Below are 18,998 nucleotides of genomic sequence, written 5' to 3' on the forward strand. Positions count from 1 at the left end.
GATTGTGGCAGCAGTCTGTGAACACCCCAAATGTAATTTCTTTTAGTGTATAATTTGCCAGCTTAGCACACAGTAGAATGGCTTCAGGTCACTAGGTAAGTCACTCCCTTAAAAGGGAAAGTTTCACTCTCCAGCTCGACAATAAATCAAAGATGAGATAGATATGAGGTGATAAAAATAAACTGACACACAAATAAACGTTTATGATATGGCAAGACCGGTTTCTGGTACAGGCACTTTCTAAATGTCAAATACAGTAAAGCGTCAGAGTGACTTGTAACAAGTCAATCTGTCTGATTCTGAAGTGACTGCGCTGAAGTGACTGCGCTGTCTAGCCTGGATGAAAGTTGTGGCAAAACCAAGTGACTAAATAAAATTTAATTTAAAAATTTAAAAAGACCTCAGCTGGAAGTTTTGGCCTGTAGTGAAGAATTCAAGTGAATTTTAAGCGACAACTCAGGTTCACAAGACACACGCAAACAACAAAGAATGCTTGTAACCTGACCAATCACAGCTTCAAATGTTGGCATATGAAGCCCTGTGAACTCCGCAGCATCGCGCTGCGCTAACTCAACATGGAACTAGAATGAAACTGTACCCAGCAAAGCTCTGGCCTTTCTCTCGGTGCCAGTGAAACAGCAGACCTGGGGAATGCACAGTTATTATCAACACCGACATGTCAGAGGCTAAATGACGCTCTTGCATAGCACCAGGCACGAGCCGCAGTGATCCAGAATAGCCGGGGCCACGCAGACACAGCTAGGAGACAAAAAATGAACCCCTCCATGATGAAATGTCAATGACACATACAGAAACACAGACGGCTGCACATGTGTGTTCTACAAGCTTTATGCTTTAACCTTTAGCATTAGGCATTAGGTTGACATTATAAAAGCCTTATTTTCCATGTGGACATTAAACTTTTTATTTGTATTATTATTATTATTATTATTATTATTATTATTATTATTATTTCTTGTGTATTTTCTGTCATTATTAGATTTACTGGAGAGATTACAGGAAACAATGGAGAGCAAGGTCCACGGCCAAGCTGGGACGTTGCGGTATCTTAACAGGTTAAATATAAAGCTAGAACTTCAAGTCTCAGGTGCTTCACACTTTTACCAGGCACCTCATCATTTCAGCTGTGCAGTTTAGCTCACATTTCTTACATGTTATCTCACAGGGCTTACGTACTAATATCCAGGCCTGCAACTAATGATTGCTTTCATAATCGTTTAGACGATAAATTCCCAGAGCCAAAGCTAATGTCTTCCAATTGCATTTTCTGTCTAACAGTCCTAAATAAAAAAAATATAATAATTCAATTAGGATGACATAAAAAAAGAGAAAGCAGCAAATCTTCAAGTTTGAGAATTTATTTAATATTTGGCATTTGTGCTTGATAAATAAATTACTTAAGACCAGTGTTTCTTCTATGTTGATTTTCTAGTGGCGGACCGCTATGTCAGAATTTCTGCCGCCACGGTATCAGAAATAGGGAAGAAGCACAATGTAGTCGCAGGTGCCTTTTAAATGATCCCGTCGCTCACATTGCAGTTTAAGTAAGGGTTAATGCCCGACGAGGGGTCCTTTGTCAGGTATTGAAGCGCCCATATTATGCTCATTTTCAGGTTCATAATTGTATTTTAAAAGGAACACGCCGACTTATTGGGAATTTAGCTTATTCATCGTAACCCCCAGAGTAAGACAAGTCGATACATACCCTTCTCATCTCCGTGCGTGCTGTAACGCTATCTGATGGCTCCAGCATTAGCTTAGCCCAGCACAGATCCTGCAGGTAACTGGTTCCAACTAGCCTACTGCTCCCAATTGTGACAAAAGTGACAAAATAACACCAACATGTTCCTATTTACATGTTGTGATTTGTAGAGTCACAGCGTGTACAAAAAACAATGTAACATGAGACACAGCCATCTTCTATCCGTAAACAAACCGGGAACTATATTCTCAGACAGGCTTGCTGCGTGCATATCACTCCGCCCAAGTACTATATTCTTCCCCTTTTGTCACTTATTCGGAGCAGTAGGATTACTGGAACCATTCACCTGCATGTTCTGTGATGGGCTGATGCCACTGGATCCGTCAGACAGCTTTACAGCACGCACGGAGATGAGAAGGGTATGTATCGACTTGTCTAACTCTGGGGGTTACGGTGAATAAGCTAAATTCCCAATAAGTCGGCGTGTTCCTTTAAGGTTGTACCAGAATAGGTTTACATGGTTTAATTTTAAAAAAACACCATATTTTTGTTGCAGCAGTGAGCTCTCTCTCACTGCTGCAGATCCTCTTTTCACCTGGTCTCTGTTTTAGCTACAGAGTGAGACCTCTTTTCTTCTTCTTCTGTACTATCTTTGAGTGCACTCGCACATGCGCAGTAGCTCAGATATAGATCATGTCAGCGCGTGAACCGTCCGACGCGCAGCGAAGAACCTTTGATACCACTTGCCCCCCTTTGCAACGGGAGATATTTATAGTCCACTCAGCTCGTAGAACCCTTCAGTTCAGCTATGCGCCAGAAAGCTAATGCTATGCTAGCAAGATTCAAAGTCAATAACATTGTGTACAGTTGGCAATCAGTAAAAATAATTTGACAGGATGTTGAACAAAACAAGCTAGCTATCCAGCCGTGTCATTGTCCCCAAACAATATAATGAGTTTTACGAACAATTTTATCTGTGATGTGTAACGTTACTGTCGGCCGCAGCCTGAAGTAGCGACCTGAACAGCGAACGGGATGTGAGATAACGTTATTCGCTGTGAAACAAAGTCAGTTCAGAGGGTAACTATAAACCACTCAAAGAATCGGAATCGATTGGAACCGGAATCGAAAGGAAGAATCGCAATTGGAATCAGAATCGTAAAAATCCAAACGATGCCCAACCCTAATGTTAAGTGCCCTATAGTTCCTAAAAAAAAAATACAGTTCAATCACAACTGAAAATATGCCTCTTTTTTTTTTATTGTGTGTGAATAGAGGTGAATAACTATTTGTTTGTATTGCAGCGAAGTGTCAGTTCCGTTTTCATACGTAAAATCATTTCAGCCCATCTATTATCCGTCAATCTGTAAAATGTCAGTAAATATAGGTTGTAGCTGGATTAGTCGGTCTCATTTTTGAGGCAATTCTGCAAGTGATCACGCAGCAGCTGCAGGTGACACTTCTTAAATTACCTCCCCGGTTGATCACAAAGTTACTTCCCTGCTCCCGCTCTGACGAGTGTCTATCCATCAACAGGTTTGCTTGCCTCTAAACAATAATCATTCTCAGCAGTGGAGTCATCCACCCACATGGGTCCTTCTGACAACGAACCCCCCCCCCCCCACCTCGGTCCCCAGTGGACAGCTGTGAAAAACAGCCAGTCACAGTCTGTCAAAACCATAACAAACCTCTCTTGCGTCAATCTCTGACAAGCTTTCCCTCCGGCAGTTGTGTAACAAGTTGAGACAATGAAACCGCGGCACCACGGCCCATCACCTGCTCTCTCAGTTTCAACCGATTCATCACACCATCTCTACTGCGCTACGGATAACTGACAGAAAAAGGGTTGTGTTATTTATAAACACAATGTTGCTACATGGCTAATTCATTCCAATGGCAGGTTACCTCTGTAGGCACTTTGTGTTACTAAAATTAATGCCTTAAAAGTCTATGTCATAATTTCAGAAAGTTCTTGACTTACCAGGTTTAGGGTCTTGTTGCCCAAATGGACAAAGCACAGTTTTTAAAACAAAATTCTGATAATGGATATCCAAACAAAAAGGCTTTTGGAGTGACTTTGATTGTTTGCATGTTACTTTGAGTTTACAAAGTTGAGTTACAAAAGGGAAGGAAGAGCAGATTGGGTGTGCCAATAACTGATCTCAGAGCAGAAGTCTTAAGTAGACACTTGATCAGCTGCACTTTAAACAAGGAGGGTAGTTAACCAGCTTTAATACAGCACAGTACAAAAAGTTTGCACTTCTAACACCGAGAAATCTATTTTGGCGTACTGACATGCATCTTTCATGATTTGAAAATAAACCTGGTCTGCAGTACTTCTACATCTATTTCAGGAACTCAAATGAGTCCACATGCTGAGAAGTTCCTACTGTAATAAACGTGTGTATTATAAAAAGGTATAGGGCTACTACGTGTAGTCTTAGTTTAAGTCTTAGTCTTGAGTTCAACAACTGAAAGATAAATAAATAGTGTTCACCAGTGATAAATGGACATTTTCTAGTGTTTCTTTTTTTGTCTGATTTTTAAAAGTTAAAAGGGATGCATCATAAATGGAGAAACATCAACAGTAAACTGGTTGGATTACAATTTGCAGGTCAAAACTAGTTGCTGCTGTTTGGGTGAACTCGAACCTCCTACAGGTCACCAAGGTGAGCAGCATTACTGTGCCATCCTAATGTACATGATTGCATCATGATTACATGCATAATTATCATTATATTATTATAATCATGATTACAGTAATCATAATGCATCATGATTACAGTTACTCAAAGCACAGCACAGGTATGCCAACAGTATGGAAACTTAGCAAAAGATGTCCTGTCTCAACTATGCACAACAACACAGCTTTTCCACAACAGTCTATGTCCCTCTTTAAACTCATTAGCAACTCTTTTGAGCTCCAATAACATTAGGAAATGTAAACATACAAAAGGATCTTGATAGGACCTTGTGGATTTACACACAGACCCATTTTAAAAAGGGAAAGGAGTATGCAGAGTGTCGTGAATCTTCCAGCATCTAAACAGTGTGGCTTTGCATATAACATAATGGAACAGAAAGCCCAAAATGCTGACAGTGAAACAAAAAAAGAGCTGTGATAACTTTGTGTTTTCAGTTAGCACTGAGTACCAGACTGTCATGAGTTTGCAAGTCTGAGCACAAATACTTATGGAAGCAGGGGGAGGTCAGAAAACTGAAAATAAACCTGGTGATGAGAGGGAGAAGCCAAGATGATGCAAGAAAAGAGAAAGAAAAGGACAGTCAAAAAGGAACTGATAGTTTAGTCCTGCTGACCAAGGACATTAAAATTAAAATGTTTCCTGTCCTAAAAGTTTCAATTAGGTTCATGAGAATTAGGCTAGCTTGCATTTCTTTGGAAAAGGGAGGGAAACTTAAATGTAAGCATCATAAAACAGCTGCAGAAGACCTCTTCTCTGCAAGGATGAGACATCTTTGCTGTTAGACCAAATGAGGAACAAATAAAAGAGGTTGGCAGCAACACACGCGTCAAATGATGTTTGACAGAACTTTCCAGCTACAAGGCCACAGTCGCAGGACAGCCAACTTGTATTTAACTTGGAGGTAACATCAGCACCCTGCAAGTCATTAGTGTAGCCTGTTTACCATCAAAACTATGAAACATTATCAACAGATCAAGACACTGTACAAACTGGTCAAAACTGAACAACTTCTTCAAAAACATTGTGAGGAAAACAAGTAATTATGGGGAACTTGGGTGAGAGACTTACTGAATAAACACACTGTAGACACGTCAATAGCCACAGAATATGAGGACAGCAGTTTCAACACTGACAAATGACTGCTGTAATGATTAGTGATCAACTAAATACTTTCCAATAAATCCATTTAACGAGGGCATTTACTGCTGGTTACATTAGCTTGTTTTGCTCATATAATATTAATAATGTGATTTTTTTTAAGCTGTGGTTTTGGCTGTTGATAAGACTAAGTTGTCAACTTATAACAAAAGTTTAGCTAGGTTAGTAAGGAAACCAGCACCTCCATTACTCACACCATTGAATCTCCAGTATGGGAAAACGTGTTTCGAAAGGCGGTTTAGTAACTTTGAGATAATTAGTAAGTGTAGTAATCACAGTGTTACCTTCCGTAAAGCTTGCACGAAGAGGCCTCTCCATTTGTGACTGTTCTCGTCACTTGAAAAGTCGTATATCTGCTGGGGCTGCATTGCTGTAGCGGCTCCTGGCGTTGCCGTGATCCGGGCTGAACTGTCAGCATCGGCCCCGGATAGATAGTCCTTGTGGGTGGGTCAGTCCAGGGCAGGCACGGTGGAAAAAGTCAAACTGTCTCGTTTGCAAATATGAAGAGTATCACTAAACCACACTGCCTGTCCGGAGTCGAGTCGGGTTAAACTGCGAAAAATCAGCTACAACGAATAATAAGCACATGTAGCTATAAAGTTAACTCGCTAGCTAGTGAGGCTAACCTGCTTCTGCTGTAAACACGGGACAGCGGCTAACTAAAAAGCTAATGGCTAATAACAATGTTGCTAAGTGTTATACTTGCTACTTGGCGCTTGCTAAAAAGCTTATAATAGGCACATTAAGTTCAGCGTTAGGTCACGACATGGGAGCTCAGCTTGTTGCCAGCTAACTACAGCTACAAGTTATGTTTGGTTATTTGCTGCCTAAACACCTGTAACGTTAGCGTTAGCCGATGAGCTAATTGGTGCTACAGGCTGCTGCTGGCCTTGATGCGCTCCGAGTTTTATGTTGTGGCACACGACCCGTTCAGCTCCAAAGAAGGCACACTTTCTCCTGCGCTGTTTACTTCACATTTAGGCATCTTTTCCCGGAGTGATCAGAGGCTAAATCCAACGTAAATCCACCAAAAAACAAGGAGTCCGAGGCATATCTGTGGAGCAGGGCAGCTAAAAAGCAGTCGATGTGTTTTTGGTTTGGATTGAGAAGTCGAAGATGTTCGTACCAACTCCGCTGTCTGTCTGCTGCTGCTGCTCTCTGCGCTGCGCGTCCGCTGTCAGGCACGCACGCTGCGTAATTTCACATTTTATTGGACAGAAAAAAAATAAGGCTGGACTTCTGTCTCATTGCATATTGTAGTCCAATATTGTAGACAGAAGATTAATATTTTTAAGAATATAGATAGATCATATAAAATCAACTTTTACTTATTCACTTAATGCTTACAAAAACATAGTTGAAACAAATGCACGTTATTACACAAGATGCGAATAAATTCCCTTTATTTCCATCTCATTATACAAGCATCCCCAGTTAAAACATTAAAAACAACTAGCTTTAGTAACAGCATCAAATTTAGACTTATTTTGTGCTTACATTGGGGTTCATACAGTATGTGTTGCTGTTATTCTGCCTCCTTGTGGACAATCAAAAAAGTACCAACAAGGTAAAAGCTTGTGGAATAAAGAACAACTTTAAACACAATCAAGTTTTCTATTGACTATTTCCTTTCTCCATGCACTTCCATTGGAATAAGGTGAAGTTGTGCCAGAAATCACTACTTTGCTTCCAATATTAAAAAGTACTTCTGAATATGTAGCCTATATTTAAAAAGCATACAGCACAAATCACACTTTTACTTACTGTTACTTTTGCTATTTAAAAATATGCATTATGGTAAAAAAAATACTTTAACATTCATTTGTCAATAAATGCCATGAAATAATAGCAATTTTATAGAAACATTATCTAGACAAAATTTAAAGCTATAACAAAGAGCAATATCAAGCAGAATTATATGAAAATAGCACACACACACACACACACACACACACACACACACACACACACACACACACACAACTTATAAAACATTTAAGTGTTCTTAGTTTACATCAATGTGAATATGACATAAGACTAGAATATTTAGTGTTGATATGATTTCAAATGTTTTAATGGCCAAAATGGCTAAAAAACAACCCGTCTTTCTTCATAAACTGTGCGTTCTGTAGGTACAATTGTGCGTTACAAGAAGAGTTAACCATTTTTTTTTTTTTTAAAAGACACCCAACTTTCTCAAACTGGCACGAAACTAGAGATCATCTTTTTACATTTAATTATGAAATATTAAATTTTTGAGGACAGAAACCAGCAGGCTTTACAATGTTCAAACTGCAGAGACAAACTGCTCTTGCATAGTCAGAACCCAGTAAAAAAAAAAAAGCTGGACTATTTTGGTTTTATCTCTTTCCTTCTGCGATCACCATGTTGCTCTACAGGGCGAAGCGACTCTCCACCTCATCTGCGATCATTTCAGCGATAGCGAGGGAGGAGGTGGCCGCAGGCGAGGGAGCGTTCCGCACATGGAGCACCCGACTGCCCACATCCCCGACCCCGCCGTCAAACACAAAGTCGTCCACGAGATTTCCGTCTCGGTCGAGAGCCTGAGCGCGGACTCCTGCAGGACCCCTGGAGAGGAAACAAACCAGGGTTACACAAAACAGTATTGAATCATATCTTATCTTCTTAATTGTGCTGGTAAACCATCATAGACTCATTTTACCTCTAATAAAAAAAAAAACTGATACATATACTGTAGTTTGCATGTATTTTTTAGGTTTTGCATTATTGCCCTTACCTAAGCACGTCACTCCGCGAGAGTTCAGGGATGTACTTCTGCAGAATTTTAACCTGTGCACCAATGAAAACCCCTCGATACATTTCTCCGATCCCGTACGTTATGTTCCTCATCACCAGCTTCTGAAGGCCCCTGCAGAATAAAAAAGACAAAGATGAAATACTCAGTATGACCTACGATGCAACAATTTCACTGCAATTAAATTATCTCGAAAATGCAGTTCCAGGGCACTACACGTAGACCAAAATGAGAACAAATCAAATGTTCTATTGTACCGGAATGAGAGCGCATCTGCAAAGTCTCGAGCGTTGAAGTCGTACACTTTGTATCCCTCCCTTTTGAAGGCGAGGACGGCGTTGGGGCCGAGCCAAACACCTCCATCCACCCTCGGGGTGAAGTGAACTCCAAGGAAAGGGAAACGAGGGTCAGGGACCTATCCACATACAATATTTTAAAGAAACAAAATGAAGTGGCAACAATGAAGTACCTGTACGTAAGTATCATTTGAATCATTCTAGTAACAGTATATCATCAACATGTAGAACATAGCACAGTAGAGTTACAAAAAAAAGGCATATTTGCAGTTTCAAGTTTTTAGTTTTACTGACCATACAAACCATCATCAGGAGCAGATCGAACAACTAATAAGTACTAAATATGCAAGCTGATTGCTTAGCTGCATCAATTTCACATGGATACCTATCAACGCTCAAGGCTCTCAACGTCATGTAAACAACTTCAGTTATTAGCCACCTTTACCCGATTCTGATGATGATTTTAAAGTAAAATCAAATGCTTGAAACTAGACATATACCTTAATCCTTTTTTGGAGTAACTCTACTCTTATAAGAACAGTATTATTTAATATTTTATAAATCCCCATAGGTTAAATTCTCGGTTCAAAGACCAAGGTTTGTATTTGATGATCTCTCGAATCTAGAGCTGAAAATGTTATAGACGCTATAGAGAAACACTTTTTCCATTTTTTTTCTCCAGCAACCAGGTACGAGATGTGCTTCCAATTCTTTCACATACAGGAATGATGGACCAAAGAATTAGCAGGGAAAAACAAAATTTTTATAAATGGCACAGAATGGATGCTGCTTCCAGAAAAAGCTGGACTCAACAACAGCTACACCTCTTGTGATTTAATCTCCAATAATGTAAAGAAGAGTTGATCACTGATCTCATGTTACATGATATCTAGCTAATGAATTCCTTCAAATAACCATCTCTTTCTGCCACTTGGGGCCGCCACAATTTGAAGTTACAAAGCACAGCTTTAAGTGAGGAGACATTTTATATAGCACTTCTATGTAAGGAGAAACATTATCAGGTCAAGTGATTTATGTAGATTACATAACTTAAAGATTTGGACACATGGACGGACTTGGACACATTCTTCAGCAGACTTACAGGGTAGATATTTCCCTTGACCAGATAGTGTTTCTCTGGCTTCAGGACCAAATAATCGCCTCTGAAGGGGACGATCCTCGGCTCCCGACTGCATCCAGATATCTGCGACAGGCGATCTGAGTACAGGCCCCCACAGGTCAGGACGTAACGGCAACGCACCTCGTTACCCTGTTAAAACAATAAAATAAAAACAAGCACATAACGGAAACTATAGAGCACAATCTAAACATCGTGATGCTTTTATCTGAGTGTGTCTTACCTTTTTGTCTCTGATTGCGATTGGGTATTTCATTCCTGCAAACAAAATAAAAAAAAAAAAAGAGACACATGTGAGGTGGACTTTAAATAACTCTACAGCTCCCGTTTAATTAGGACTGTGTTGACACATTGATGTACAGAAGCTGTGTATTACCTTCAGTGCTCCCAGCTGGACTCTCTGTGACCACGGCGATGTCATTGACCTCAGATTCGGTCACCACCGTGCCGCCTGCCTCCTTAAAGTCTTGGCCGTACCTGAGAGCCACCATCCTCCAGTCCACGATGCCAGTGTAGGGCGAGTCCAAGGCCATTATACCCTGCAAGGACGACACACTATAGACCTTCGCTGCCAGCTTCTCTTTTGCAGGAACAACAGCAGCCTCTCGGAGACTCTTAGGCTGCGTTCAGACAGGGACACCGCGATCAGCCGATTTGGCACAGGGTTGTGCGGCGGTGGGAAGTGTCATTGAACCGGCCCATTTGTGGGACGTCCTGTTATGTTCTTTAACCTCACCCCGATGTAGCACAAGTAGACTTTATATTTTACAACTACTGTTTTCCATCAGATCGTTTATAGACGTTATCGACCGCAGTTAAAGGCAGCTTCATTTCACGGAGAAAGAGAGAAAGACAAGAGAAGAGCGAGACAGTGCTTTGCGGTTTGGCAAATATTCAGCTGTTACACAAACTCCTGGGCAGTTCAGAGCTCGTGTTTTGTGTTTTAAAACTTTCTTGGGGCAGCTATAGAGGCAGTGGCGCTTCCTGTTTCCTGTACGGGACTCTCACACCGCCTCAAAACACACTGACAAGTCTGATCGGCGGTTACGCGATTGGTCACCGCAGCGTGACGTGGGGACCTGCGTTTTTGCCGCACAGTCTGACGGCCGCCGCAGGCTCTGTGAATGCCCACTTACCCTGCAGTATGGCTCTCGCTCTCGGATTCCCTTGGCGTCGACAATACTGAGGTCACGCACATTGTTCTTCATGCCGCGCTCATATAGAGCTTGCAGTCTGGGTATCTCCTCCTGCTCCACAGCCACGATAAGCTGCAGAAATACACCGATCAATACCAAGATCGGCACAACACAAGCAATCCATACAGCAGCTCCTTACAACACAGTTTGTATTACATGTATATTGTAATGTTAAAAACTGTTCAAGTATTTTATCTGGTTAAAATACTAAGGCAGACCTTTCCACACTGCTTGTAAGGGATCCCTTTCTTCTCACAGTACTCGTAGGCTAAAGTGGCTCCTCGCACACACAGACGGGCCTTCAGCGATCCCGGCGTGTAGTAGATGCCACTGTGAATGACTCCACTGTTGTGCCCACTCTGGTGCACAGCTGGTGAGTAAGAAAGTGACAGAGAAATAGAAGAAGAAAAAGAAGAACAAGAAGAAAGTCAAAAAGGCTTCATTAAGATTCCTAGATTAATAGAAAGACATATCGTCAGACTTTTCCACTCCATATCATCACCCTATAATATTACATCCATTCAAGGAAGGATTTTTCAGTCCACTTCATCCAAGCTAACTCTCAAACCAAGTAGATATGTGCTTTGCTCCTTTTTCACATTGGTGCAAAATCATGAGCATGAGAATTAACCCTGGCAGGACATTCCAGTTAACTTAAATCTTTTATTTTATTTTTAAGACGCTTGCAAATTTCTTTCAGGATTGAAACAAGGCTACATGGCTGGCTTTCAGGTTCAAGGGTGTTTGCAGGTGTTCAATGGGGTGAAGAGTGCAGCACAACGGCAGGGTTACAATTCCTTAACTGTTAACCCAATACACTAAAATTAAAGCTGAAACTTGGCACTTTACCCGATGATCTCTTTCAGATGTGCTGGAGTTCAGAGCCAGTGCAACTAAAATTGTGTAGAGCTGCAAAGATGAATTGATTAGTTGTTAGCTATTAAATAAATAACCAACTATTTTGCTAACTTTGATTAGGCCAAATCGTTTTTAAACAATTTTTATGACAAAAAAAAAAAAAAAGTCAATGATTTCAGCTTCTTCAATGTAAATAGTTTCTTCTCTCCTCTGTGGCAGTAAACTGAATATCTTTGACTTGTGGACAAAACGAGATATTTGAGGACGTCATCTTAGGCTTTGGGAAATACTGATATTTTATAGACCAAGCAACTAGAGATGGGCAATATATCGATAACGTGATATGAGACTAGATATTGTCTTAGATTTTGGATATCGTAATATGGCATAAGTGTTGTCTTTTCCTGGTGTTAAAGGCTGCATTACAGTAGAGTGATGTACTTTTCTGAACTTACCAGACTGGTGTAACTGTTCTATTATTTGCCTTTACCCACTTAGACATTATATCCACATTACTGATGATTATTTATCAAAAATGTCATTGTGTCAATATTTTGTTAAAGCACCAATAGTCAACACTACAATATCGTTGCGGTATCGAGGTATTTGGTCAAAAATATCGTGACATTTGATTTTCTCCGTATCACCCAGCCCTACAAGCAACTAATCGATTAATCGAGAAAATAATCGACAGATTAACCGACTATGAAAATAATCGCTATTTGCAGCCCTAAAAGAGTTTAATCACTGTGACACACAAAACATTTTGCTCTTCATAAAATATTGATGTCTTCCTTCACAACAACAACAATCGCTTTCAAGACTCAACCCACCAAGCTCTTTTTCTTTCTCCAGCAGGATGAAGCTGAGGGACGGGTGTCGCAGAATGAGCTCTCGGACTGTTGCCAGGCCAACGATGCCAGCTCCCACCACGGCCACGTCATATGTGCTGAAAATACAGATGAGAGGTGACCTGACAGTTCAAGTTCAAGATGGTTACTAATAACAAAACCAGCTTCGCGGGTTGCAAAAGGTAAACACCGAACTATTTACAGTACAGGCCAAAAGTTTGGACACACTTTCTCATTCAATGCGTTTCCTTTTATTTTTTTATGACTATTTACATTGTAGATTCTCACTGAAGGCATCAAAACTATGAATGAACACATATGGAATTATGTACTTAACAAAAAAGTGTGAAATAAGTGAAAACATGTCTTATATTTTAGATTCTTCAAAGTAGCCACCCTTTGCTTTTTTATTAATAAGGGAAAAAATTCCAATAATTAACCCTGACAAAGCACACCTGTGAAGTGAAAACCATTTCAGGTGACTACCTCATGAAGCTCATTGAGAGAACACCAAGGGTTTGCAGAGTTATCAAAAAAAGCAAATGGTGGCTACTTTGAAGAATCTAAAATATAAGACATGTTTTCAGTTATTTCACACGTTTTTGTTAAGTACATAATTCCACATGTGTTCATTCATAGTTTTGATGCCTTCAGTGAGAATCTACAATGTAAATAGTCATGAAAATAAAGAAACACATTGAATGAGAAGGTGTGTCCAAACTTTTGGCCTGTACTGTAGGTCACTGGTTCAATGTCCAACTGTTCCTGACTGCATGGGCAGCCGATAGACCTTTGAAACGGATCAGTATAGGGAAACCCATGATACTAGTGTGGTAGTTAACGGACTATTTGTATCTACAAAGAGAGTATCCAGCTCTGTCACAAGGCTACACTAAGTACATCCATTCAGAAACCTAATCACCACTCAGAGTGTAAACAGCAGTTCCAGGATATGAAACTTGACAACAATCCACTACAAGGTTTCACAAAATGAAGCAAATGCAAAGAGCTCCAAGAACACAATGTTCGAGCCTGGGAAAACATTTTAATTCACCGTGCCTTCCCCCAGAGCAATGGTCACAGTCAACATCTTGTTGTTCATTTCCGAAAATTAGAACCAGGCAGAGTGCTGCTGCTCCACAAGAGTAGGAACCAATACATCTTTTGTGAAGTAAAAAAATGTTTGGGAGAATCACACTAGGGGTGCGTGATATATCGACATCGCGATATCACGTTGCGCAATATTACATCGAAAGTGTCACGATAAGTATGCAATATTTTTTTTTATATTGTGGAGCGCTGTGTCCTTAGTTGTGTTTGATTTAGAGCCCGCGTGAAACGCTATAATGATCATCATTTCATTAAAGAGAGCGCGAAGGGAGTCAGTGGAGAAAAATAATGCCAAAGGTAATGCCTCCTGTGTAGCTTGGAAATACTTTGGCTTTAAGCCAACATATGTTTCAGAGGCTAATGCACTATGCAAAACGTGTTGAATGGTGTTAACCGCGCAAGAGGCAATACAACAAACCTATTTTTTTTATATCAGAATTAATATCTATATCGCAATAGTCATAATCAATATCACAGTATCACATTTTGTCAATATCATGCAACCCTAAATCACACCCCTCTTATCTGCACCTATAAGTAGCCAGAGGACAACCGAAAGAAGCATGTGCTAAAAGTGCAAATGTTCAATGGAGAAACGTTGCTTCAAGGATTTTCCTAAGCTTGCAGTCAGATAATTAGAATGGGACTGCCTGAACTTGTAAAAACTTGTACAGCTGTTCACCTGAAGAACATTTAATCCTTTAAAGAATCTGTGAAATTGAGGTTCTGATATCCTGCTGGTATCATTTAACCAAGTGGAGAATTTACCTAATTCTCGAACTCAGACTGTCTGTGCTCTGACAAAAGTTTAAAGGCGTGCAAAAATGTGGTTGGTGCAGGAATGGCTGTAAAGACACAATGCAGACACAGATGCTTTGTGTGCCTAAACAATGCGTTGTGCGGTGTGCAGATGCAGATCAGGTTATCAGACATGTTGCGCAATCTGGTTCTTGGTGCTGAATGTCCTTGGAAATGACCATCTTAACTTAAAAGTTAGTTATCCAAGCAGGTAGCTGCTCGTCTGCCGCTTAGCTTTCTGTTAATGAGTAAGTTGAATTCTACAGTGAACCGGACAAACGAGTCAAACTCCTCATATGTAGCTGAACCTTGGATGTATTAAGAGAACTCCACACTGTCTGTAATGTCGTACCTGTGCAGCCGTCTGGTTGTAATGTCCTTTACCGGCTTCGCTGTCCCAAAAACAGACCTAAAAGTGGCACCGCTGAGTGTCCGGATCATTTTCACTACGTTTATTAGCACCTTACAGTCGCTTCTTCATTGTACAACAACCAGAAACACTTCCCTGAGTTGTGTTTTGTGTGTGTGTTTTTTTTTATTTTATTTCTCCTCCCTGTTGCTGTCGCTAGCCTCCCATCCTGCCGCTCTGTCCTGAAAGCCGAGACGTCACGTGGCTACGCCCCCCCGTGACTCTGAGGCCCAGCCAATGAGAGGGCACGTTCGCTTTACGCCATAGGTCAAAGGTTGCAGCGATGGACGCTTCTCAAATGTAAACAGTCTTGTCTGTTTGGAGGGCAGGTGAGATTATTTCATGTGATTCTCCCGGGTCGAAGTTTCAGTTGTTTGTTTAACTGACTGAAGTAGCATATTAGTGATGTATGAAAATAGTATAATAGCATAATTGATTGACTACGCATGTTATGCATTTTCAGCTGTGAGACATGAGGCTTTTATCGAAGGCAGTGCAGTCTGCTGTGGGTCAGAGGGAGTGGAGCCGCAGACACTTCTGGGGCTGGCTCAATGCGGTCTTTAACAAGTGAGACAACACTGTTACACGGGTTAGTGACAGCCGTGTGCACGCTAATGGCTGCGCAACAATGCATGGACAGACTCGTTACTAACAGTCGATAAATTGACAAAGCACTCAACAAGCACTCTTTACACATACGTATGTCTACCTACACTGTGTGTTTATACTGTTTACACTCAGTTGCCAGTATTAGGTATAACTAGCTGAAGCTAATACAGTCTAATACAACAGTCGTGCAATAAAGCCTTCATCGTGAGGATGACGATGTTCAGTTTTTGTTTTAAACTTTAATTTGGAGGCTGTTTAAGTCTACTGCGTAATAACGAATAGTATTTCTAATGTTTTGTGGACCCCATTTATATCAATTTGGGTGATTTTGAGTTTGCATAGCCTGATCCAGAAGAAACAATATTTAATTTCAACTGTTTTGTATGGTTTAAATGACAAAATAACAATCTAAGCAAATCTAAATCAATGATCTCCATTTTAATGTGGTGATATTTTGGGGAGGAGTTACGGGCAAATTGTTGCTAAATAACCATTTGAATTATGGTACAGTAGAGAATACATTAATCATTTCACACTGCAATATGGTCCGGAAATTGTACTGCTGTACCACTGTTTGTTGCCTTTACAGCCGGAAAATGACATTCAGGTTATATTACAAAATTATGATAACTATAATTTTCATATGATATAATCTCATGTTTGCAATATTGATATTTTGTCCAGCTCTGTGTTGCTGCAGTTTGGTTAATTGTATTATTGTCAGAGAATTCCAAGTTTTTGTAACCTAAGCTGTCAAAAAAAAAAAAAGAAAATCTATAAAATGTCAAAAAATAATGAACAATGCCCCTCACAAGTTGCCAGAATCCAACTTTCCCTGTGGTCTTGTTTATTTAGTTTGACTAAGAGCGTTGGAAACAAGGAAATCCTCAATTAAAAAAATTAAAAAACCAGCAAATATAGCATTTTATTTGATAAATAACCAAATAGTGGGCGATTTTCTCAGGTTAAAACAACTGGCCTGGTGGTCAGGTTCCCATATGAACTTTTGCAATCCTCTTGAGCGCATCACATTACGTGTGTCATCAGCTTGTTTCGTACTTTGAGCGTTTGTTGATCTCCACTCAGGGTGGACTACGAAAGGATCAAAGCTGTTGGTCCAGACCGAGCTGCAGCAGAGTGGCTGCTGAGATGCGGTGCCAAAGTGAGGTTTCAAGGTTTCGATCGCTGGCAACACGACTACAATGGACTGCCAACTGGGCCTCTGGGCAGATACAAGATCCAGGCGATAGACGCTACTGAATCCTGCATCATGTACAGAGGCTTTGACCACCTGGGTCAGTGTTACAGTGGGGAGAATATTATGTTCTTGTCCTTGTGAAATGTCCTGCTCTTATTTCCATTTCCCTCCATATGGTCATGGCTAGATTTAACAAGACTTAAACCAGAAACCAAAATGAATAGACTAATGAAATATCAAGAGAACTTTGCTATTTTTAGATCCTTAATAATAATGGGACAACCAGGGTTTGGAAAGGCCATATAATTAAATACAAAGGGTTTTTTTCCTCAGTACAGGCATCTTTTAAAAAAATGTTTTAAGTATAATTTCATATTTTTTTATACTAGTGCTGCTACAATGGCCTTACCGGAGTTTGATATGACACCATAACATACTGTTTTTATTTTATTTTTATTTTTCACCTTTTATTTGACAGCAGACAGTGTAGAAATGGGGGAAAGAGAGAAAGGGGTATGACATGAAATAAAAGGTCCCACAGCCGAAATCTAACCCAAGATGTTGCAGTTATACGTTGTAAACACCACGCTACCAAGGTGCGCCAACATACTGTATTTTTAAATTATTTTTTTTTATACCTTTTAAGATATAAGAATGTTTATCTACCTTCATCATTTAACAAAAGAAGCCAAACTTCTCAACTGTTAAATGTTTTTCTAAATACAAGCAGCAGTACAATAAGGTAGTGGTAAAAATTGTCAAAATGTCGATTGAAAAAATGTTGTAGCCTAAGAAACGCGTGACATCGCTTAGAGCACCTTTTTAAGTTTGGATACCCAGGCCTATCAATGTTGGATTTACAGACTAAAGTGCCTCCTCAAATCAAAGATTAGAGCTAGGTTCAGAAAGTGTCAATTTTGCATTAACTCTGTCAACATGAGCTTGACCTCAGCGTTTACCTGAAAGTGATTCCCCTCATTGTTAAAAAGAAAGGACAGGCGACGGTGAAAGTGCATCTCTCCCAGACTGATTATCCAAAAGTGACGCAAGCGACTGGGATGTTTTACACCGAGCGGGCGCACATAGTGCACCGTCTCTCTGACCTCGTGCTGCTGCATTCACACACACTTTGGGGCCAGAGTCCACACAGATTTATTTTGGTGTAAAGTCCTTCTCTGCCTATGTAAATTGAATCAGTAAAGAGTGCGCTGATGCAGTGTTTGTTTTTCTAGATGGCTTGGAACATGTGGAGGAAATCAAGTTTAACAAGTGTATCTACATCGAGGACACCTGCCTGGAGAGGCTGAGCTCAGTAGAGAATCTGCAGGAGAGTTTGAACACGATGGAGGTGGTGTCGTGTGGGAACGTAACCGACAAAGGCATCATCGCCCTGCACAGACTGAGGTGAGTGTTTATTATCTAAAATAGTTTATATCGGTTTCTTTGTAAAGGTATGTTTTAATGACACTGATTCATCCATTTTGTTGATTTATACCCCGTTTACACGTACATGGTTATTTTGAAAAACTGAGACATTTCCCTTCGTTTGTGCCCTTCATTTACACGCAAACGGAGAATTCGCCTCTGAAAACCAGTCTTTCTAAAACCTCCGGCCAGAGTGGAGATTTTGGAAAACTTTGTTTGCACGTAAACTGAGACAAACTGAGATTTCACATTTGCTCAAAAGAGAAAGAGGAAGTGATTGGTTGCTGTTGTTGCTATTTTTCGGGATTCTGATTGGCTAACGTGGGCTCGAGCTTCTCGTTACACTGCCACCTACAGGTTTGGTCCGCTCTTGACGGCATATATACACGGGTTCGTGTAAACGAACACTTTTCTGAAGACTGACAGGTGTGGACAATGTTATTTTTGAAAACGGAGAGGGTGAAATGTCCGTTTATGAAAATAGCCGGCCACGTGTAAACGTAGCATTAGTTTTGGTTTTTTGAATTCATGTATTAACTCCACACAGGAATCTGGAGACTCTGTTTCTCAGTGATCTTCCCGGAATCAAAGACAAACAAACGACAGTTGACAGACTACAGACGGCACTCCCACGTCTGGACGTATCACTGGACCTGGACTGATTGAGAAACAACTTCCTGTTATAATTGTAAAACACGGATGCCTTTTAAAAAAAAAAAAAAAAAAAAAAAAAAAAGATTGGACATTC

The 18,998-nt window shown here is 40.3% G+C and overlaps 3 protein-coding genes across 6 annotated transcripts in view; 1 reads left to right on the top strand and 2 right to left on the bottom strand.

Annotated features, from left to right (window-relative positions):
* The window catches only part of sos2 (son of sevenless homolog 2 (Drosophila)), a 44,726-nt gene extending 37,976 nt beyond the window's left edge, over nt 1–6,750 (bottom strand). For both annotated transcript variants that reach the window (XM_039785187.1, XM_039785186.1), the window contains exon 1: nt 5,871–6,750. In XM_039785187.1, the coding sequence (XP_039641121.1) occupies nt 5,871–5,954 (84 nt within the window). In that variant the 5' untranslated portion in view covers nt 5,955–6,750. The remainder of the gene's footprint in view (nt 1–5,870) is intronic.
* A 222-nt stretch (nt 6,751–6,972) lies between these two features.
* l2hgdh (L-2-hydroxyglutarate dehydrogenase) lies at nt 6,973–17,881 on the bottom strand. Of its 2 annotated transcripts, none has more exons than XM_039785194.1 (10): nt 17,785–17,881; nt 12,684–12,799; nt 11,211–11,362; nt 10,933–11,064; nt 10,173–10,335; nt 10,020–10,054; nt 9,761–9,928; nt 8,620–8,777; nt 8,345–8,476; nt 6,973–8,175 (listed from the first exon to the last, which is right to left on the bottom strand). In XM_039785194.1, exons 1-10 carry the CDS (start codon nt 17,802–17,804, stop codon nt 7,980–7,982), a joined length of 1,272 nt encoding a protein of 423 aa, XP_039641128.1. In that variant the 5' UTR covers nt 17,805–17,881; the 3' UTR covers nt 6,973–7,979. The 2 variants fall into 2 exon arrangements, with proteins under 2 accessions (XP_039641128.1, XP_039641127.1); XM_039785193.1 differs by lacking the exon at nt 17,785–17,881 and adding an exon at nt 14,962–15,184.
* Nucleotides 15,240–18,988, top strand: dmac2l (distal membrane arm assembly component 2 like). Of its 2 annotated transcripts, none has more exons than XM_039785196.1 (5): nt 15,240–15,347; nt 15,482–15,607; nt 16,714–16,922; nt 18,058–18,229; nt 18,798–18,988. In XM_039785196.1, the coding sequence occupies exons 2-5, from the start codon at nt 15,570–15,572 to the stop codon at nt 18,910–18,912; spliced, it is 534 nt and encodes a 177-aa protein (XP_039641130.1). In that variant the 5' UTR covers nt 15,240–15,347; nt 15,482–15,569; the 3' UTR covers nt 18,913–18,988. The 2 variants fall into 2 exon arrangements, with proteins under 2 accessions (XP_039641130.1, XP_039641129.1); XM_039785195.1 differs by having other exon boundaries at nt 15,242–15,347; nt 15,482–15,585.
* The last annotated feature ends 10 nt before the right edge of the window (nt 18,989–18,998 follow it).

The sequence above is a fragment of the Perca fluviatilis genome, chromosome 20, assembly GCF_010015445.1.
Source record: "Perca fluviatilis chromosome 20, GENO_Pfluv_1.0, whole genome shotgun sequence".
Lineage (NCBI taxonomy): Eukaryota > Metazoa > Chordata > Actinopteri > Perciformes > Percidae > Perca > Perca fluviatilis.